The sequence below is a fragment of the Streptopelia decaocto genome, assembly GCF_964273445.1.
Source record: "Streptopelia decaocto genome assembly, chromosome: 11".
NCBI classification, from domain to species: domain Eukaryota; kingdom Metazoa; phylum Chordata; class Aves; order Columbiformes; family Columbidae; genus Streptopelia; species Streptopelia decaocto.
In genome coordinates, this window is record NC_138666.1 from 6880430 (window position 1) to 6903526 (window position 23097).

Genomic DNA, 23097 nt, shown 5'->3' on the forward strand with positions numbered 1-23097 from the left:
AAATCAATTAAATCATGCTTTTTTTCCTTATCTTGTGTGTGCTCTCAGACACTTCAACAAACATACATCACGTATCCATCTACATGCACTGATGCATTTACAATGCTTTTCTTCCAGTATAGCCTTATTCTGCTACTGCTCAGATGATCACCAAGAGCATTTAGAGTTTGAAAGGTTTTGTACTATTCTAGAGTTTACAGTTTTTCACTCCATGACTATTTTAGCATGAGAGTTGGCTCCTCTTGTATGAAAAAAACAGCATGAACTCACAACAGCAGTTTAAACTACATTTTTTGGTTCTATTTAAGAAAGAGAGATGTGATTTGTGGAATACTTGTTAGGAATAGATATTTCAAGGAGAAAAATAATGGTACCAGGCTATAATTTTCAAAAAATGTAACTTCATCTACATGCCACTCTCAGAGAGACTTAACACCACCCAACATTAGTCGTTTAGAGGTAATCTGGACAGATGTAATTTGAACAGTTAATACTGAAACAAACGTTCTGACACGTCTCCAAAAATCACTTTTCCTAATCACACTTCTGCAAAAGTACGTCTGATTAAAGTCTCAGTAAAAAACATTTAAAGCTGTTGTGGTTATTATTATTATTATTATCATTAAAATACAAGTTAGTTTCCCCTTCCCTATGCATGGTCAAAAGTTCAGATTGCTGGTAACTTCTCGAGGTCTTTGAGTTCACAACGTGAGCCTTTCCAATTCAATTCAAGTCGTAGCCATATGCTTCACAACTTATTAATATTCAACAGGAACAACAAAAAATTCAGAACACATTTAGTCGAGTGGCCTGGCCAGAAAGCTGCTTATTTTATGCTGTGGATGTGTTCATATAGCTCAACATTTAGTAAAGTGTGTCTGAGATCAAATGCTAGCAATTTTGTTGACACCTGACATGGAAATTCTGCTAATTTAATCACTCGTTGACTCGTCACTCAAAGTAAAAGCTGCTTTTTCGTACCTCATGTGTACATAAGCACCTGATAAAGCTCTCTTATCAAAAAGAACAAAAGCAGATGTGAAAGATCCGTTTCTCCCAAGACAGCCGTATAATGAAAAACCAGCTGCTTAAACCTCAGCAATAAATGTTCTTGTGTTTGTAAGGACTGCAACCCACATCAGGCCATAGCGACCGCTGACAAAAAAGAACAGACTGTGCATGATGCGATCAACCCAGTCAGTGAATGTGACGGTGAAGAGGCCAAGGAGGTATAAAACAATAAACAATAAAAAGTGTCTTGCGGGAGTAATGAAATAAACTCGGTCAAATACTCAGAGTCCACAGACAAAATACTTTGCTTACATCTTAGCATTTTGCAAGTTGTTTATTTTAAAAGACCAGAATAGATTTTCCTCTTTAAAACAGCCACTAATAACGTGAGATCATTCCAACTGCAACATTAAAGACCAAAGTAAAAAGGTTGTTGAAAACTCAGTTTCGTTCCTACCTGCCCATCTTGACCCACATGAACTTGATGTATCTGCAGGTTGCCCTGAAAAACAAGAGCATTGGCAATAAGCACAACTTTGGAATTTAAAAACGTTGCTCTTTCCTGCAAAAGGCCTGTTTCTCATTTCATGATTAAACAACTTCAATATTAAGGAAATCTACTAATTTAGGAAAATCTGCTGAGAGTTATTTTGGCAATCCGGCTACAATTCAATGGTCAGCATTTAACCACATGGGATAAACAGCCCCAAAAGTGAGGAGGTTTTTCAGCACCAGCACGTTTTGCTTTTTGAAAGTTACAGGATTTTCATGCAAAGTTTGTTTGCATGGCTTTTGAGGTAAGATTTTTATTTTTCCTTATTTATTTAAAACTTCCCATTTAAATGAAAACCCTTACTGAACTAGAATGAGCAGTGCAATTCTTTTACATGTATGGAGTGCTATTTTCTACTTATTATAAAGTTACTGCCTATACTAACAGATTTTTTTATTTTATCAAAATTCTATAGGGAAGACCAACATAGTTCTGTCACAGGAGTTACATCTACTACAAAAAATTCTCAAAATGCAAAGTATTTTAAAGGAAACTGTATCTATAAAATCTAAAAAGGAAAGCAGCATTCTTCCCAAAATGAAGTTCTTATTCATATGCTCGGAGATGTTAAAAGCACACTTAGATTAAGAAAAAAAACAGTTTCCCAAACACAGACATGCAGTGAAATAGCACATTACTTTGAGGAAAAAAAACAGCAATTCTTTGATTTGCACGTTTTCTGCGTTTTCTCTTCCTGGCAGCTCTTCCTTTTATTTGAAGCTGCGTGCATGGTAATAAATTTTAAACCAGATGTTTTCATCTGTCTCAGACGAACGTCACCCTTAAAAGTCGCACATACAGCAACTTCAGACGAAGCCACTGGACACGGGATGTGCTGGACCCTCGGGATCAATCACAACTCACATCTGCTGAACCACAAGTTTTTCGGTGGCTTTTTACCCAACAATTGTTTCAGGTTTGTTGTATCACACCATTAATTCCTCTAGACCCACAACATTTTGATCCTTTTGCATTTCTCTCTAGGTCTGACAAGCTCTTCAAAGAAAACTGCCTTTAACTATAATATCTATATAATATTTAAAATCAGATTTGTTCTACAATAGCTAACAGTGTTCCTCCACACCAAAAGTGGTTTTATGAGGTGTGATTTAGGGTAGTTTGGAAACAGATGAAACTAACCCACAAGCAGATATGCTTAACATTGAGTAAAAAAGCTCAACAGTGATATCATATAAATTAAAATTGTATTCTGCATTTCTGTTTAACCTTATTTTGCTATTGTTTCTTCATGTGAGCAAACTAATCTAACAGCCGTCTGAGCAGTTAGAAACCTCTGTACATTCTTAGATAAGCAACAACAGCACTCGCACTCAGGTAAATTTACCTGGCTTTAAGAGCTCTTTTGCCCAAGTGGTTAAAAAAAAAGGCCAAATTGGAGGGTTCAGGGCTGGATTTATCCATTTCTGTTCTACTGTACTATTTTTATGGAAAAAATTATGAAGCGCAAATACTGCAGTGCCAGATTACTTGGTCAGGAACAAAGATAAGTTCACTTTATTCTGCAATCCATCTTTACTAGATGGCAGCTGAAGGTTTCTCCAGCTCCTGCTCAACAGTTCCCACAATTAAAGACATTGAGTATTCTGAACACATTTAGTTCATAAACCGAATTAAATCATTTCATTTCTCCATGGCAGTGCAAGCACCTAAGTAATTTACTCCATAATTACTAAATTTCCAGCCAAAATCAACAGCCATATTCAACAATCATTAGCGGAACACACACATGGAACTGTCTTGGCTGGACAAGGGAAGAAAAAAAAAAAAAAGCTCAAAACACAGAAATATCGTATTGCATTTAGTGGCAAAAAGCACATGTCACCCTGGCTACACCACACACTCTCACTTCTACCCACACTGTGCATCGGAGCAGATCTTACGTTTTATAAGAATAGATTAATATTTTTAGATATTGAATTTTTTAAAAAATATTAATAAGGTCGGGGCCGCAATTCCCCCCAGCATCTCCCCCTCTGCGCTCACCTCGCTGTCCTGAGTGATCTGCACCTGCTCGCCCTGGGGCACCTGGGCGATGTGGAGATGACCCTGCGGGATCCGCAACGAAAGAAAACACCAAGGAGCATCAGGTGAAAATCATAACCAGAGGAAGAAGCTATTACTTTGGATTCATCACAGCTTAATGCATGGAAGTAAAATGCATATTCAATAAAAAGCATTAAAGGCAGCTTTAACAAAAGTGCATCCATATTTCCCCATCTTTTTATGCAAAGTATAAGCAGAGTGACTTTGAAGAAAGAATGGTTCATTTTCACATAAGAGGAAAGAAAATAAGCATAACAGTAAATAACATTTATGTAGTGCATTTCTCCATAGACACAACATCTGCATTTTTGATGCACAAAGCATAGGACTAACTTGCTTCGGTCAATTAGCACTGTGCCTGAAACATTAATCGCATTTGAAGACCTTGGAAACTCAGTTCTTAAAACATATATGACAAGACAAACTACTCACTAAGTGTGAGGTTTTAAAACGTATCTCTAAGTGTCCATGTACCTTTGTACATTCACATAGTTATGGTGAAGTACAGCACCACGCTACCGACTGTCTTTCAATCTGCCATAAATTGTCATGAAGTCATTAATTTGATTGTTATGCTGGTTTATGTTAGTGAAAATCTTCCCTAAGAGCTTTAATAATGTTAATACTTGGTATTGCTGACCAGCCCCACAACTTCAGAGCGGTATCAGGCCTATGATTTGATCAAAACACAGCCACGGTGTGGACGGAATTCCTTGTGCATCCTGACCAGCCCAAAGTCTTTGCTACTGTGATTTACCTGAAGGGAGATTGGATTCTAAATAACCTACTTCAGGGTTTAGAAGGCTTTGTGTTCATTTTAATATGCCTGCATGAGACAGAGATTAAAGATAATCATTTGGAATTCTGTCAAAGGCTGCTCTTATTTTATAACACAAGAACAATTGCATGTGATTTTCAAAGAAATACAGATCCCTCTATTTCAAACAGTTTCATTTCCTTTGGAAGGAAACAGTCTATTTATAGGAAGAAAAACATACTGAAAGTATCACTCTGACAATAGGGACTGTATATAAAATCAGAGCACAGCCCAGTCCATGTTGAGATTAGAATCACTTTCCCTCCTTAACATCAAGCTCTCAGGGCTCCCAGGGAAAAGCACCGAACAGTTAAGAGATCCATTCATAGTGTCTGCAAACAGAAGTAATTCTTTTTGACCAAAGGGAGGAGGGAGAAGGTGATGGTTGTAGTGAATTTTTCCCGGATTCCACAATCAATTTAAATTACAGTTGACTGGTCCAGCTCTTTTAATGAGGCAAACTTTCATCACTTAGATCTATAAACACAACCATTTTGTCTATTATGTGCATGTATTTTGTATTATTTTCCCTTCTGCCTTGCCTTTCTAGACTTGAAAACTACTTTTCAGCAATCAGTTAAATCTCATAAAAAGATCTATACAGCAGTTAAAAAAATACGCTCTTTAAAATATATAGGGAAACCAAGAGACAAAGAAATTCAAACGATAATACTGTAACGTTATGGCAGAAGTCAAGTGGAACCTTTGCAGCCAGTTCCTGCAGAAAGAGCATTATTTCACTGAGGATGCTCCCAGCTGACAGGAGGGAAAAAGAAGTTTGTAAGTTGATTTCTCAAACTTCTCTTTGGTCCTCTTCCAAGTTTGAGAATAGCAACTCAAAGCATTTAGGATCCAGTTCAGTCAAGCAATTGTTCTCCAGGATTAGCTCCTCGACTTCCATTTAGATCGTATGGTGTCCAGGTACATAACAGGAACGGATAAATTCCTCCGAAAACCAAAGGCGCGGTCCAGACTTTCCAGCCCCATCCGAATCCCACAGCCGACAGTTCCCACCATCCCTTACACTCCAGCTCTTTCCTTTATCTGAGTTCATAAGCATCTCTTCCCCTTTGGAAGAACGTGCTCTCTGCTGCAGCCTCCTCTCCACAGCTCTTCCCATTGCTGGCTGGAGTTCCTCTCCATCACTTTCATCTCAAACTCCTTCCACTTCCATGCACTCCTTAAAAAAATATTCCAGCTAACATTTAAGTCCTTTTAATCCACACTTACGGTTCTGTGAGTTGCCTTCAACAATTGTCCCCCAATTTCCGTGACACTTTTCTCCTTCGATTCTACTGCTATTCCACTAAACCTTCCGTGGGCCTTACAGACGTGTCTTTTTTGATGATATTCCAAAAGCACCTGCCCTTCATAGCCCATCTTTCATCATGTTTCTTTCACCGTTGCCCTTTGCATGCTGACAATTTGCAGCTCTACACGACCACACTGAGTATTCCAGTGTCAACAGAGCGTTTTCAGTCTTTATGTGTAAATTATTAAATTGGGCAGACTTGCTTCTTCTCTCCTGCGCTGCCTTCTCTTATTTGAGGAGAAAACACCATAAATATTTACCAAAGATGCTTCGTTATCTTGCTTCAGACTCTTCTTTGCAATGGCATTGACTAGAACCTTTGCAACAGCCAGAACACTGGGTACCACAGTTTAGGTTCTTGATTTATATCTCTCAGGAGTTCTTGTTTATTTGCCCATTTCCGCCTGTTTCTTTAGCCTGGTTTCTAACCAAAGTACCTTCAAAACACTAAAACCATCGCTGAAAAAGTTTCTATGTTACATGCCTGCGCATAAACACAAAGCCTGAAGATTTAAAAAGTTAATGGTAGACAGATTTCACACATTAAATCCTCAGGTTTCTACCACAGGAGAATGAGTGCGCAGATCTACACCAGTATTTCTGAACGCTGCATGTCAGAAATGCCACATAAACCGGTATTTCATTATTTTCTCCTGCTTTTTTTAAATTTGAATTGAAAACAATCCTTGTAGTCAAATTGTGGCACACAGGAACTAAAGCCAAGGAGACTTTTTTCAGAGTATCGTATATAAAATAATAATGGCCTAAGTTATGGTAGGATTAAAAAACATCAATATTTATAACTTTGACTTATATACATGTATCTAAATGAATACACATGTAAAGGATTCAGCTAACAGATGTTCAAAAATGCCTCAGAAGCCAAGTTTTTTTAAAAATGAAAATAAATAAATGTATTCTTGTTTTGAAAATCATAGCTAAAACTACCTCTGAAGTGTAAATCGTGCACTTAGTAGTTTTGGTATTATTATTGAAGCAAATGGCCAGGTAGAAATTAGTACATTCTAGATACAGTAATGAACATGCATTTATGTGTGTGCAAACCCTGTGTGAAGAGTTTTGCCAAGTAACTCTAAAACATCTTTCATGACCCTCCCCTGTTTATTTTCTGAAAATCACGCTTAAGCAGTGATGACAGGTCACTTTTTCAGCTGAAGCAAAGCTTGCAAAAACCCAGATAGTTTAAATGGCATGATTTAGAAAAAGCGGAGTACATACTACTTGGACTTGGCCGTCTTCTCCGATCTGGTGGATCTGGACCTGCTGCGCGTTGGCGAGCGCGTAGTGAAGTGCCTGCGGCTGGTTCTGCTGGAGCTCGGCAGAAGCTGAAACCGAACCCTGCGAACCCTCTGAAAGAGAGACAAAAATCCAGGGTTACTCTTACATATCTCATACCAACGGCCATGCAACAACGCGTGCTTAAAACCTGTGGAAAACAAATGCAGTCAGTAAGGAGATGCAGATCATTTATCCATCAATGCGTGGGCATTGCTCACCTGTAGAATTGCTACAATTCCAAAAGCTATTTTGTCTCTGAGGAAGCACACATTTAAAAAGCATCTTTTGATTACAGATTAAAGATTCTGCAACTGTAAAACTTACATCACAGCAAAACCACACACATTTCCTAAGCAGTTCTACCCTTTATTTTGGTCACCTGTGCAGCTGAGAACTATCAGTGCCACCACCAGGATATATTTGAAAAGCCATCCTGTAAAATTGAAGTTATTATATAAAGGATTTCTCTCTGTTGTTTTTCAAGATCCATCATTTATAATTCATGCTAACACACACAAGTCTGGAATTATCATTTTTAACTTCAAAAAAGCAGGTTGATTTCTTGACCTGGGTGAATTTCAACACTACCTCACACTGGTTTAAAGCAATTTTTTTAATGCTTTTGGTGTCGGTGAAACTGAGAGACTAATAATGTCAATAACTGTACTGAAAGGACTGGACACTAATGCTGTGTATGGGTCTTCCTAGAGATTAAGGCACCACGAGCAGGTGAAGGTATCGCTGGGAACCATCCGTCCTTTTAGGAATCAGGAAAATCAACTGAAACGATCAATCAATGATGATTTTGTTTTGCAGCACATGCGACAAGTTCAAGTTGGCACTGGTAGGAAAAACCTGGAAATCTCCCAGTATCACACTAAGATTCAGCATCAGTCCTGATTTTCTTACTTTTGTTTTTAATTTGAGACATCTTGGCGAACGGGGCTGTCATTAAGGGCTTTTACACTAATATATTTGAAGCAATACTTTTTTTTACATACAGCATTCCTGTAAACACGTTTAACATGTGTCTTTTGCTATGCCATAAAAATACATTGAATGAAATCTCTGAAGCATTAAGTGTTTTACTATTTTTCTAAATTATTTATTGCCCTGACAAGGCAACATAAAACACATTTACATCTAACATGTAGTAAGATTCAATACTATAGGGCTTTCAAGCTGTTCAATTACTGGAAACTAGAATGAAAATATTTAAGAAAAGGTGTCACTCTGCTTCCATTGTAGGCCATTTCCTTACAAGACTTTATGTATTGTCTAAATAAGCACTAGATAGATCTCATCCTGCTCACATACAGCTGATATATTTTGATTTTTAAAATAATGGTTCATTATTTTCTGAACCAACGCAGCAGGAAACCACGTTTCGTAAAGTTTTAATACTTCTACTTAACACTCTAAGATTTATACTGAAAAGAGAGCGTTAGTTTTGCAAGAAGGAGCTTTATCCACTCATACAAATATTTTAATGGAAATGTTCTTTAATAAAATCATCCTTTTGGATTTTTTTCATCCTGTCTGCAAATGCTTGTGGACGAAGATAATTTTAAGTCTAAATACGGGAACTGGAAACTAACTCAAAACCACCAAACTAGCATTTACTTCGTTGTTGAAAAGTTCAGTTGCTTAACAATTCAACTAGACAGTTCTAATTATGTTAATGATCTGCAAATCTGTAACTACAAGCAGAATGCTTATGCAGCAACTGAGTGAAACAGAACACGCACATGTTTTTGCTATTGGACATACATCTTCAATACCTTACATTTGACTGGTAGGTAACTGCAGAATATTTGTAATTTCTTATAGTCCCGTTGCTCACTGTGCAATTCCAGCACGGCTGTCGAAGGGCAGTTTGCTGGGCAGAATTCCGGATGGGATTAACAAACCACAATTGGTAGAAAAGCCCTGTACCCAGCATGAGAAACTGTCAACCATATAAGAACGTGAATTGTTCCAATTCTAATACAGGATCACGCTTTCCATTGCCAGTGGCTTTGTCACAGTCACTGAAAGTAATGGATATTCTAGAAGGATCATCTGCCTGAGCCTCTTTGCCTTTTGCTTCTTCTCTCATCTCCATTATGTCAGTCCTAATAATATTTTATGCATTTTATTTTACAGATAGCCTTTTGTTAGGATGCTAAATGGCTAAGGAAGCCCAGTAATTCATCTCGCTGCTTCTCACAGGTACCGCCGGTCCAGCCCGCTGGAATTTTGTCTTTCCATCCTGCTTCCCAGTCCCCACTATGTAATTCAACAGCTGAGTCGAGTTACAACTCAACTTCTGGTCAAACCGCAGTGTCCAAATACATATTTCTTCATTTAGATGTGTGCGTATACACACACATGCATACATACAGAATTTCACGTGCGCAAACATATAGAGTGTGAACGTAAATACACGTACACAGACAGCAAATCTGGACTTGGGACACGGGCGACGAAAGACCCGTGTTTCACTTGGAGATTTAATAACCTTCTAGCAGTGCTCTTCCTCTAGATTACACTGACCATGACACAAACTGCAACGCTGTACTGCTGAGAAAACACTCATTTATAATGACTATTTATTTTCTGATTAAGGAAGTTATTAAATAAAACAGTAACGAAGACACAAGAGCTGCAGCAGATAAAAGTATCTATTTACATTATATCCTAAGCACATCTTGAAATACATTTTTAACTGTAAAGTCCAAAAGCCTGTCTTTGTAAACCATCTTTTCCTTCACAGATGCCAGAAGTGATTACGCTTTTTGGAGGTGGGATCAGGAGACACAGGCTGAATTCAACATCCTGTACATCTCGCGTTGTCACTTATCAATAGATTTCAGTTTGGCTTCACTGGAACAACCACAGTTGGGTTTTCTTTATTTTTTTATTTTTCTTTGTTGGATTTTGGCAGAGTTTTTTTCTTAGAAGGATTCAACAGTGTCTAAAAACAAAACATCCTTTATAAGTATTGTTTTTCCCCTCTGAGTCTCTGACCAGACAAAAGTAATATTTATCCACTTTCAAACATTCCCCATTAAAAACAAACACCAACATGAATAGCACACAGCTTGAATAGAGGATATGTCAACAGTTATAAATCACTATCATGTAAACTATCTAGCCTCACATTTACAACTTTGATATATTAGAGAATCTCTGGCACGGAGAAACCCAACAGCTGAACTCGTGCTTTGAAATTTTCCGTTGCACGAGTTACAAAAGGGCACTTGGACACGAACCGAATGGTTTCTCTGGTGCTACTACGGAGCACGTTACCCGTGACACCGCCAAAGCGCCTTCCCTGCATGGAGCTGCTCTGGAGCCACCCACACAATGGAAGATGCTGCACTGACCATTCCCCTGGTGATAACGTTGAGATACCAGGAAAAAAAAAAAATAATAAAATAAACTGCTGAAATATTCCCTCCTCCCAAGCTGAAACGGGACCTTTCACATTTTCCATTTGTATGCTGCACATGTTTCTGAGCCCAAGTGAGGTTGTGCTCTCAGATGGACGTTGAGGGGTTGGCGCAATCGCCCGCCGAAGCAGCTTTGCTGTCACATTGTCACAGCTCATCTTCCGCCCACATTGCCAAGATCAGACTTGTCAGACAAATGTAATTTGTAATCGTTTCAAGAATATGTGTGTTTAACTCTCAGCTGAGAGCAGCTTTAAAATTCGTCACTTCAAAGGCAAAACCTTTGGCATTTTCTAATTCTTGCCTATTCTATTTTGTATTTATCAGTTGAGCATCTGGCTTCTCCTTTTGGAAGGACACGCAGGAGGTGCAGACTCTGGGTTTGTGCTTATTCTCCTTCTGTGGTGTTATTCAGAATTCTTTTCCTAGTGCACAAGCTCCCACCCTCACACTTGTACCTACAAACTAGGACATTCTTTGGTGCTTCCTTGATGTTTAGTCCTAGCGAGGAAAGGTTAATGGCCAGATGTAGCAAAGCCATCCTCAAGAACAAAAAGCAGGAAAAACACCATTACCCAACAATTAATAGAAATAAAAGTGTATACTGCAAGCCCTTATCTCAACCTGACTCATCCAGTGCTAAATGCCTCCAATTTTGCAGAACAGCTTTGAAGATTTGGCTGCACATCCCTTTTTATATGTGACATCTCGGCATAGGCTGAGCACTTCAGCCTAAATCTACATATAAATCCCAAAGTCATAGAACTAATTAAAAATTCCAACATGGAAAACTGTGATAACAGCCTTAACAATCTTAAGAGAAATTAAAAGAAAGGGAGAAGGCACTCTCCAATTAATCCTCCTCCCAAAAACCTCATTTCCTACTGCCTTCCCTCCAAAGACTGCGAGCGTTTCTAAAAAGAATATCTAGTTAAATTATCATGGCAGCCATGTGTATAACTCTTGTCCAAAAAAAAATTAAATAAATAGAAACACACAGGACTGAAGTGCTGGGTCCAAGAAGAGCAGAGCAAACCACCGCAATTAATACCTCAACTCCAGCAAAAGGCAACAGCTTCAAAGAGAAGAGCCAGGTAAAATATGGAAAACCCATTTCTGCCTAAATAAAACAGTCTGTTACAACTTCATGCAACCTATAAATGTTGTGGCTACTGTAAAGCTGCACAGTCACTTCACTATAGAACAATCTCAATTAATATCTTTGGGGGTGAAAGACAGAGATATTCATTCAGAGTTTCCTACCAGCTTCCTTAGACACATCTTCGCAGCTCAGCTCCTCTGGAGCTCTTACCCCTTGAACGCTATCACAGAATTACACCAAAAACTTATAAAGCTACATGAGGACTATGGGCTGAGCCTCCTGCTTCTCTATGTCATTCACGTAGCTAATTCTCATAGCTAATTAACTGACATGGAGTAACCTATTAGTTGGTGCAAGCAAAGACAGGTATTGTGCAGCCAGCAGCAACCACAGCACGTGGAGACTTGACATAACGCACCGAGAAGCTGATTTTAACAGCTCTAATACAACCAACAATAGCGGGAAAGACAGTTTCTCAAGTAGCCAAATTCCAAGGCTCACCTTAAATTGCCCCCTGAAACAAATGCTACCATAAAAACTGTCTGGGTTCATATGTAACACTTTAAAAAGCCGTATTTGACAGCTATGTTGTCATAACTGTGAAATACAGACCTCCTTTACTTCAGAGCTGTGAAATATGACTTCTCCTTCCTGCTTGCTGGCAGCAGGAATTCCGCTCCATCCACTCTACAGTGTGTATAATAAGGAACAGATGCCTGTGAATTATGATGCTGTAATTCCATCGAGGGGTTCCAGGGACGTCGAATCACAAAGAACAGTTCTGAGCAGTTCATGGAGTTACCTGAACAGAGTGGTGGAGTTACAGCCCTGTCATGCAAAAGTTACCTTCTTAAACATGTGTGAATCTACTTTTTCCCTTGCTTCTTTTCTTCTCTTTCTTTTCTCTATATAATCATTAAGCCTCTCAAACTGCTCTCTTGCTTTTCCTCATACCTCCTGTTCTTTCTTCAGGTGAAATACCACTCCCACTGATTTTGGAATGCAAATTATTTTTTCAAAGGACTACTTGATTCAGAAAAGCGGTCTGGTTTTCCTAAGAGCTTTTTCACAGCGGGTGCGAATGCAGCGGTGAATTCATCTCACATCTTTACAGCCTCCCAGAAAACGATGCCAATGACATTCTGAGTAAAGAATATTAACACAAGGCTCTGAATCCACAGGAGCGTTTTCACATACCGTTACCAAAGGCAGCTGTTAATGTCATTGCCGGTGTGCTGCTTTTGGCCGCGCAGTCGGTAGAGTCCTGCCAATGACATGCCAAGGCGCCTCAGCCAACCATCATCATCTTCAGGACCAAAGCCACCTTTCCAAGGACCTCTTTGCTATCTAGGGAACTTGGGAGGTCACCTGTACAGTGGGAGACCCAGGTGGGATCAAATCCCCTGGGGAAATCCTGAGATGGACGGAGCGAAGGAGCCGGCTCCTGTACAGTGGCACATGAGCATCCCTGGGCACCCAGCCCAAAACACCACGGGGGCTCTTGTAGCACCAGCTGGTGGGCGTCCGTACCACGCGATTCCACCTGCACATCACTGAAATGCCACGAGTTAACTCGGGTGTCTCTGTACCTACGGAAAAAACTACTCACAAATCAGCTTAATGGAGCCAAAAGGAAAATAAAAGAGTTTTCAACTCAAGCACAACGAAAACCACCAAAACTTATTGTCTTGTGGATTTTTGAAGACAAGAATTCACGGAGCTTAGTCTGTGTTACACATCTCTACATTGGTTTCCCCAAATCTCCAAATCAGGAGATTAAGGTTTAATATTTTTTAATAATAAATCTCAACAACGGCCAAGGAGTACGGCCTAATGAGCACAGGCCCATAATATTCACTTACTACTGCATTTTTATTCTAAAACGCCGATTGTTAAGAGACTGAAAATAAAAATCCCATCAACATATACGGCTTATGGTTAACATTACATTGATTAGTTGTTTTAATTTGAGAATTTTGGATATGATTCTCAGTTCCAACACATAAAATTTTCCACTGAAAGCATATTTTGGCATTCTTTGCCTGAGATACAGTGGTTAGTGTTAACATGCAACCAAAAATTTTATGCAGGCAAATAAACTTACTTCCTTTTCTTTGGGCTCACTTCCAAAACACTGGTTTTAATATATGATGTACAAATGTCCCGTAACACTGCATTATATTAAAAGCATGAGCCAGAAATGTCCTAAGAGAACACTTCTTAGGTCAGTATTTTTCATTTGTTATTATTATTCATGCCTACATACCTATATGGAAATATAGAATCACCTACAATGTATTTAATTTCTTCAGAGAAAAATACTTCAGGAACAAAACTTAGCACGTCCTACTAAATGGAGTCAACACAGTGAGATTTATTCACTCGACTCCTCTTAAGAACATGAGTTGCAGAAACATCCTGACCTTCTACTCAAAAAATTGAACATGGTAGAAAAAACATATGAGAGCACAAAACTGCATGTGCTGAATTTCTTTAACGAGCAGCTGTGGGTGGACGTTCTTAAGCATCTCAAGAGAAGCCAGGCATTCAGATATCGTACAAACCAACAAAACCAAGCTCTCTCACACACTGGAATAATACTGCACTTTCAATTCTGGCAAATCTGTATTTTACAACTGGTTTAGAGACCGAGTCTCTTCTCCCTCTTTATGAACACACACACACACCTCCCTTTCTAGACTCGTTAATGTACTGCAATCAGGAGAGTGATTGCAATTCATAGATGAAACAGTTACTAGCAACTCATCCTACCAGGGATCTCCTATGGGACAAGTCCCATGGGGCTGCGAAGGGCTCAGAGTACCAGGAGGTAGTTGGTTTGCACTGAAAGCCTACGATGATTTACCCAGGTGTCAGTACATGGATCCAGGCCTTGAGGAGCACTGTAGACATACACACACTACCACAGAGAGGCCTCTTTGGCGATGATAAATGGTACTATAAAAAAAGCACAATAATATAAAATCCACTCCAAAAATTCAATTGTGAGAAATGTGGGTTTCTCCATTTGCCTTTGTCACACAAAAACATTCACATTTGTGTGTGCAACATGCACCTGTTGTAAATACAACGTCAGATCAAAATAATTTTCAGGCATATTAAAAACCAAATGGCCTTATTACCATAAGGTTCTATTTCTGTTGGGGTTTGTTTGGTTTTTTACCTGAACCGCTGTAAGACGATGACGAAGGTGTTCGTCTTGAAAAGCTTTTCACAGCCAGGCTCTGCCCGCGCTGTTTCCGCCTCCAGGCTGTTCGGCATTTGGAGTCGATGCTTTGCTTGATTCGGTACCAGTCTGATTCCGTGATTCCAAACTTGTAAAATAAGTGACCTGTTATTAGAGAGAAACGCGAAGGGGTGGCAATCAGCACAAATCTATATTTTCTGAAAAACGCTTAGACACACGCTGTCAAACACACAAAGTGATCAAAGAAACTCTGAACATTTTAGAACTGCCCTGATCTTGACGCTGCCTAAAGGAACACGGTGACATTACGAAAAATGCCAAAGCTCTGCAGTGGTGTGACTTCAGCAGCTGTACACCAAATTCAGTAATCATACATATACACAGTTATATACTTAAAAGCGCCAGCAGTCCATGAAATATCCTTATCTAAGCTTCTATCCAAGGAAAATGCACTATTACATTCAAGATGCGCAACACTGACCAACAAAAGGATCCAGCACTCCGAAGCCAAAAGTGGATAAAGCTTTATTTATCACAGATAGTGCCCCACAACACATCTGATAAGTAGGAAGACTTATAAAGCTCTATATATAAAAAAACCAAACCAACAAACTCTTTTAAAGCGCAGTTCACAATTCATCAGAACCCAATAAAGATGCAACACAAAATTATAATCTTCTGAAAACGTTACTACCAGTATTAAGTCATTTAAAGAGCCGCATTACGCGCTTTCAAATATTTGATGCTAAGTTGCCAAACTCTTATAAAACACAACATTGACTTATGAGTTGAACGGAGTATTTTGAAACAAAGCCCATAGAGACCGGGTCCCACTGCTGACTTAAACCAGGTTCATGATCGCCTGCAACCTCCACACCCAAAAGGGAAACCCAATTATATAAAAAAGAGGGAGCAAAAAGACTATTGCAGGTATGACAAATATTTGTTTCAACACCTGGACAAATGGCTTTAAAACGGGGAAGGAAACACATTGCGCATTGTCAGTGGTTTCAAGGTCCTGCTCATATTGCTACAGACTTTTACTGTTTTATTGTAGACCTTAGAGTGGTTTGAGTTCTGTTTAAAGCATCAACAGTTGAAGGCATTTGACTGTATGGTAAGAGAAACTTATAACCCTCGTGGCTGCAGAAAACACGCTTGAAAAGATAAACCTAAAGGTTCAACACCTGCTAATTAAAACAGAACTATCTGAACATATAACCTCAGCATTTCTCAGCTTTTCAGATTTAAATGTGCAATACTGCAATTAAAACTCAGTCCAAAGCTGACATATATATTTTTACTCATTGTGACAATGCTTGAAAGATCTCTTAAAATTCTTATTTTCCTTTTGGTATCAGTTTATTTCCACACCCTAGAAAATAAAATAATCTTTTCAACCTACTGGGTTTACAACCATATTCTCAAATAGGATCCTGATCCTGTGAAATACTTCAGGTTTTTTATAGCCCTACGAACAGGACACGGACTGCTCCTGTAAGACAAATTATTTGAAGCCTACAGCCACAAAATCCAGTTTTGCACTAAGAGTTTTGTACTTTCCTTTGTGTTATAAATGAGCCAAGAGTCCTCAGAAATGGAAATTTGCAGGTTACTAATCTAACGTAGTCAAGTAGAGTCATCATCATAATTTTTAAACACAATTTTTTTACAAAGCTCTAAAATATTTATTATAGATCTGTTCAAAGAACAATTTGAAATAGAGAACACACAAGAGGAAAACACTGGCATTAAAAAGCCAATTCAAAAGCACTTGAAAGGCCCCACGACTCTTCACTGACATCAAGGACATTACTTTGAGATGGCTCCACAATCCTGATGTTCTGTCCCCAGAAAGGGACGAGAAAAGGAGGAAAATCGCCTGCAAGTATCATCTGCTGCTCCACAACAGTTTCCTTTCCATAGGTGTCAGCAAAAGGAAAGCACATTCTGTACTGTAAATACTGAGACCACATTTCTCAGACTAATCTATTACTAATGCGCACTACAGAGAAATGGGTTTATAAGTGTTTGCAGTGATGTCCAATAAAAATAGTTGTGCTTTAACTCTTTATACAACACTGTCAGTACATACAGAAGTACTTGTGCAGTCCTACATAAAATGGTCATATGCTCTGTGGTTATTTTGAAAAAATGTCCACATTTCATTCAGATATACATTTTAATGACTTTCACATTCTTTGCTGCTCCGTTTAGAGAAGCAACTGAATCAATGGAGAAAACTCTCACAGAAAAGCAGTCCAGCTAGGAACTTTACTATTACAGAGTAATCCATGGGATATTCGTGGATGTCATTTAATTCAAAGAGGAATCAAAAGCAATGTAAGTTATTTGGGACAAGATATTCCCAGGTGCAGTGACCATCCATCCCAGGAGACCCAGACCGTGCAGGACAAGACCTGGAGACAGATCATGGGGCCAGAGCTGCGGTACAAAACATCCTATAAATTGTTCTGTTGAGGGAAGGCAGGAAAAGATCACCTTCTACTTACTGATCCCAGAAGCTATCATGTAATCGCTGTGATGAGGAATGGCCATGAAATACCGGACAGAGAGACCATCACCTCCACGGAGAAAACACGAGTACAGAGGAAAACATGGAACACAGACAACGAGCTGAACAGGGGAGAATCAGAGATGATTCTTTCAGGCTAGAGGGACCTGAGACATCAAGCACAGATTTTCAAAGCCAAATACGCTTCTTTCTTTTTCCTTATTCATAAAATCCCTACTTGGCTGGTGCAGTGATGGAAGGTGTAAAACTGGTACAGACCCATCGCCTGCTGTTCGCACAGATTTTTACTGTAACCGAACACTCAGTCACAGTAACTGCATGTGCAAATCAGGCATGAAAAATTAGCCTTTAACTACAAATTTAGTTGATATAAAAGCTAAATGAATTTCAGATGTGTAAATCTATCCGGTTGGTACTATGATCTAAACTGTTATTCTATGAACAGGTCTTCAACGACCACATTTCACAACACTTCGCTGACGACTGAAGAAAAATCTAATGCTAACAACAGTGGGGTATTTTTTAGGGAGATAAAAAGTTCGCCATAATATTAGAGATACGATTTACCTGGCATAGAGAGATACGTCCGAAAACATGTGCAAACAATATTAGAAACTGAAGCGTGCTGATTTTCTTTTCTCCGTCCATAAATGATCCCATGCAGCAGAGCTCTCAGCTGTCTCATCCCGGCATGTCAAACACCAAAAAAAGTTAGAAAGACAGCACTAAAGCGAGATACTGCAAATGAGACACTGAACTCGGGGAAGTCCGTATTGGAAAAGACAGAAATACTTCAGTGAGAAGGGATTTGACTTTTCTGGAACATTTGCTAGTCAAAAGCAGCGTGAAGCGCTGTAATTTGTGAGCAGTGCGGTGTCTATGAGCCACAAAACAACCCTGCTAAAAAAAAATACATTAAAAAAAAATACATTCAGTGATATAATTCAGCACTTTGGCAGAAAGACAACAGTATTTTGGAAGACAGATGCACTTATACAAGAGTGAAGGATTTCGATCATCTAAGGCTGGCGGTGTTTTTCGCGATCTTTTTCTTTAGGACAAGGGGTGGTTGCCGGTAACATTGAAAACAAAGGATGTGCTTGTTTTTAAACATGAAGGGTCCAAAGTTTGCTTTCTTTGGGAACTGCACTTCCTCAACAAAGCTTTCTAGGAGAACACACCAGAGACTTTAAACAGTTCAGTTATTTAATAAATCGCAAGAGCTGGAGCGATTTCTATAGAGCAGCTACAGATAGAGCAGCAGCCTGGGACACAGAGACCAAGGAATTCAGACACATGGACCCGTTCTGCAAAGGGGAAATCGCTTTGCAAGAGAGAACCCACGTTCATATCTTATCACACAACAGCTGAGGAGGAGGGCAGGTGTGCAGCAGGAAAATTACAGTCAGCTTTCAAAGCCAATAGGTGCAGGACACTGAATTCTGCCTTGCAGATCAGAAACACAGCACGTTTTTGCCAAAGTTCCTATAAAACTAAAAAGACAACTGACACAACAAGTTCTAGAATGTTGCTTGTGCAGCACTAAATAAATCTTTCTGTGGTTCAAAGGGAAAACAAAAAGAGCTTGGAAATGCAGTGAGGATGCTCTGATACAAATGCAAAAATCATCAGCAATGGTGTCTGAAATGACTATATACTCCCAAACTTCTGGGGCATCTAAGGAACAAAGCAGGGGGAGAAACGGTTGAAGTTGTTGGTTTTTTTTAATAGAGTTAATTAGGAAAAAAAAAAAAATAGAAAACCCCATGAAAACAATGATCCTGAGAAAGTAATCCTTCCTTTCTTAAAGGTCAGAAGTCAGTCAGCAGGCAAAACAATCCACATAAAACAGTAAATTGTAAAGAAATTTAATTAAGAACAAACTGAGGAGGAAGAGAAGACATTTGCAACATCAAATCCAGACATGAAATATTCCATCTTGATACTGCATTGAAAAGCAGCCTCCTGAGAAACAAACTGCATGTCAAGAGCTTGCAGTTGGATATTGCTGGGTTGTGCTGCTTCGCATCCTCCATGAATACCACACTTCTTTAGCAAATTAAAAGGTAAATCATTATTTTCCCAGACTTGGCAGAGCTCCCTTGCTTCTGTTCATCCTGAGATTCCCTCTGCTATTGTTACATTTTGAAAGATAAGGGAAAGTGTTACCCCCAGAGGATTTAACAGCCGTATGTATAAAATAAAGACATATTTACATTAAATGTGTAATCCAAACAGATTTGGTTAACTGTTCCTTCCATTTCCAAATTCAACATCATTTTTAAAGGCTGGAGAAAAAGCAACAGGATGTCATATTCAAAATGCAAATGATTAAAATGATGAACAGAATCTTTGTTTAATTGACAAGAACGTGACGGCCATTATGAAAAACAAGGGCTTCAGATTCTGCCTGCACAGAATCATGAAGAGGGGCGATTATTTGGGGGTTTGGCTCACAAGACGCATTTTTTCACGGAAGGGTCATACATTTGGAGTTCTTTTTATGAAGCGTATGACAACAAAATCTGCTGTACTAAATACTGGAACAGCGGAGGAAAAAATTAAGCACCTCTGAAGTTACTTCTTGCGCCTTCAGGGTTTGATTATTCAAACATAATTATGGTCGTGCATCAACCATATTGAAATAATTTTAAGAAGAGTAATTGTTTACTCCTTTGACAGCTGGAGGGGGGTGATATGCACAGCTGGGAGGTGGATTCCCCTCCAAACCCAAGGGTTTGGGGTTGGGATGCAGGAGCGGACGGCGACATCGGGAAGGAAAATGCAGCTATCAAGCAATTACTTGTTTTCTATTTTAGTTCCTTTGTTTCACTGTTACATTCACACCTTTCAAACAGCTATAAATTTATAGACCACGGTGTGCACATTTTATAATGCAAACTCTATTCGCACAGCCTCAAATACAACTGAGATCCTATTCTGCTACACATGCCTAAAGAAGGATTTACTAAACCTCTGTCAGTAACCAGAATACTTAAAACAGTCAAATACTAAAATCAAACACTATAAATTTTCACAAAAACTGAAGTTTTTCGGGATATTTTCAACTGTCAGCATTTAAAGAAAAGAAATAGCCTGTTTTCCTAGGTATAGGAGGTCTGGTTAAAGGGGATTTCCGCAAACGAGATTCTACAGAAAACAGGTTCTTTTATTGTACTCTTCAACTACATTATAATAATATATAAACCTCAAAAATCCATGTTAATCAAATCCCTTTCCACTTGGACAACAGGAACTCAACTCTATCCTAGAGATCACAAGGAGTCTTGTCTTAGGTAACTTTATGACAAAATGAATCATTTATAATTTTACAACTGCTTTACAAAAAACACCCAGAATTGGTTTACCTACAGCAAGAAAATTACATCTGTCATGACAAGAGAGCGAGGAAATTCATCTCTAGCGCTAAGAACACGATTGAAAAAGCCAGGCACGTTCGAGGAAACGCTTCAGATGTGAAAAACATCAGCGAAGTTAGCGGCCTTCAGTGTGAGCACGTGATGAGACAATTTAGGGAATAAGGACAAACTTTAGGGACACCACAACCTGTTTTTTCTAGCAGTCTATTGCTCACATTGCATCATTCTCCTGCCTTCCAGATGCCATCATGGGTGTTATATAAATACACACATCAGCACATTCAGGAACCAAACTCTAAATGTTGTCTTTTCATACCTTGACAAGATAACTGGAATAAAAGCGAGACTGTGGACACCAGTTTCTGCAGCCAGACCTCACATCGGCCCATCGGTGGCCCCAAAATCCCAGTAACAAGGTTGTATAATTACCCCAAACTGGGACTACTATGAAATTTCCCACATTCAAGAACAGGTTGAGGCAGCGTTCTGTCACTCATCTGCCTTTTAGAATTCAAATCTCCTTTCTAATACACATGGAGCCAGCACGTTTTTGCTATTTTGAGAAAGTCAATAATTTAAACCAATGTTTTCTCACCTCAGCTCCTAAAACAAAGTTTCAATTAAGTATCTATCTGGTAGAGAAACTTTCTGGGATGAAAAGGGTGCATTTTGCTGAACCTGCATCAAAGAAAGCCAGAAAAAGTGTTAAACTACAATCAGCAACCACACATAAACTGCTAATTAACTGTTCAGACAATCTGCTGATTACAGTTCTAGGCAAATAGAACAGTAGACCATTTGGAAGAACAGGTAATAAAGTTTTCCTCAATAATATCACATTATCATGTTAAGGCAACATTTCAGAAACGAACTTATTTTAAATAACTACCAGACAGCATACGAAGTGGTTGCATATTCAGGTTTGTGTCTCAGATAACAAGTTACAGTGAAAGGGAATTTTTCACTTCTTCAATCGTTACAGCTGGGTCAATGTGAAGCTGCAGAGCTGGATGCAGACAGACAGCTGGAAACTACCTCATGCATAACAGATCAAAGGCCTAATGCAACAGACCCTTCACCTCTTGTAAGGGATTCCTATATATCTTTCTGCTTCAGGTAAAATACCTGGTCTCCAACAGCCAGATAGTCTGTTGGTAGGTTGGTTTGGTTTTTAATTGATGAGAAAGCAGCAGAACCCAAGAGGCGTGAGGTTCCTCTTTCTCTGTTCTTGCTCTCTATCAAACACAGATAGAATGGCTTGTATTTTAAAAGATTTAAAGCACTTTGACACCAAACATTGCACAAGAAAAGGCAGCACCTTCTTGATGCTTATATGCAGATCTGGAGCAGATTTCTTTCTGGTAGTGTTCCTCAAAAGAAATAATAAATAACTTTGTCAGAATATTTAATATCTAATTTTATTAAAAGTTAATTTGTCAGAATATTTCATTTAAATTTATTAATACTTAGAATATTTGCCTTAATATTTCTTTTCTAACAAACCACAGAACCAAAGGAAAAATAAAATTAATTACTTCAAATATTGGTGTTCTACAAATTAAAACCACCCCTAAAATTCTACAGGATCCTATAAGAAGTTTCAAAACCAGAAATAAAATTAATCAGTATCTACAATCTCCAAATTCCACCAATGTATCATATCCTTTTCTAAAAGAGGAGAGCTGCTCCGTTCAGACACACCTTAGCACCTTTCTGGAAATCTATTTGTATTGATTTTGGCTTCCAAGAGCCAGCCACATGCAATCAAATGATGCCATCTAGCGGAGTGTCCAATTTACCGTTCTGGCAAGAAATTTCAGCATTTTCATCCCCGCGTGTGTTCGTTTGCTCCGAGTCCCGAGTCCCTCGCAGCCGGCGCCAAGTGCTAGAAAAGGTCAGAACAACAGCCCCACAGATACACCGTGAAACAGCACAAAATCATTCCAGACCAAATCAGAGGGTTTATAATCTGAAAACAGAAGAGTCTTCACGCCATCTACTACAGACTTGCCCCAGCTCATATATTACATGAGAGGTGCTCCACTGTGATGATACTGGACAAATCACATACATTTGCTTGCATTTTTTTCCCCGATTTTCAAAAGAAAGCACACTGCTTGCCCTAAAAACCACCTTGCAAAAATCCAAAATGATGCAGCAAATAAAACAAGATACCTTGAAAAAAGATCTATGTTCCATTTCCTCCCGAAAATACATACATGAATATAACATTTGGGTTTCAGCATGAAAGAAAAATCGCATGCTTCATGTAACTGAAAGGATAAAAATTGCCATGGCAGCATTCCATACATTGCATGAGCATTTTCATCCCTAATGGCTTTTCATGAAGATTCAGATCTAAAGATTCCAACACTTGTTCG

The 23097-nt window shown here is 38.9% G+C and overlaps 1 protein-coding gene across 2 annotated transcripts in view; it reads right to left on the bottom strand.

Moving 5' to 3' along the window:
- BANP (BTG3 associated nuclear protein) overlaps positions 1–23097 on the bottom strand; it is a 130970-nt gene that overhangs the window by 58308 nt on the left and 49565 nt on the right. Inside the window, exons 8-11 of one of the 2 annotated variants that reach the window (XM_082062801.1) lie at positions 14777–14944; positions 6997–7127; positions 3569–3631; positions 1469–1513 (exon numbers count right to left, since the gene is read on the bottom strand). In XM_082062801.1, coding sequence (XP_081918927.1) covers positions 1469–1513; positions 3569–3631; positions 6997–7127; positions 14777–14944 — 407 coding nt within the window. Of the gene's footprint in view, positions 1–1468; positions 1514–3568; positions 3641–6996; positions 7128–14776; positions 14945–23097 lie in introns of both variants that reach the window. The other variant, XM_082062800.1, reaches the window with a different exon arrangement.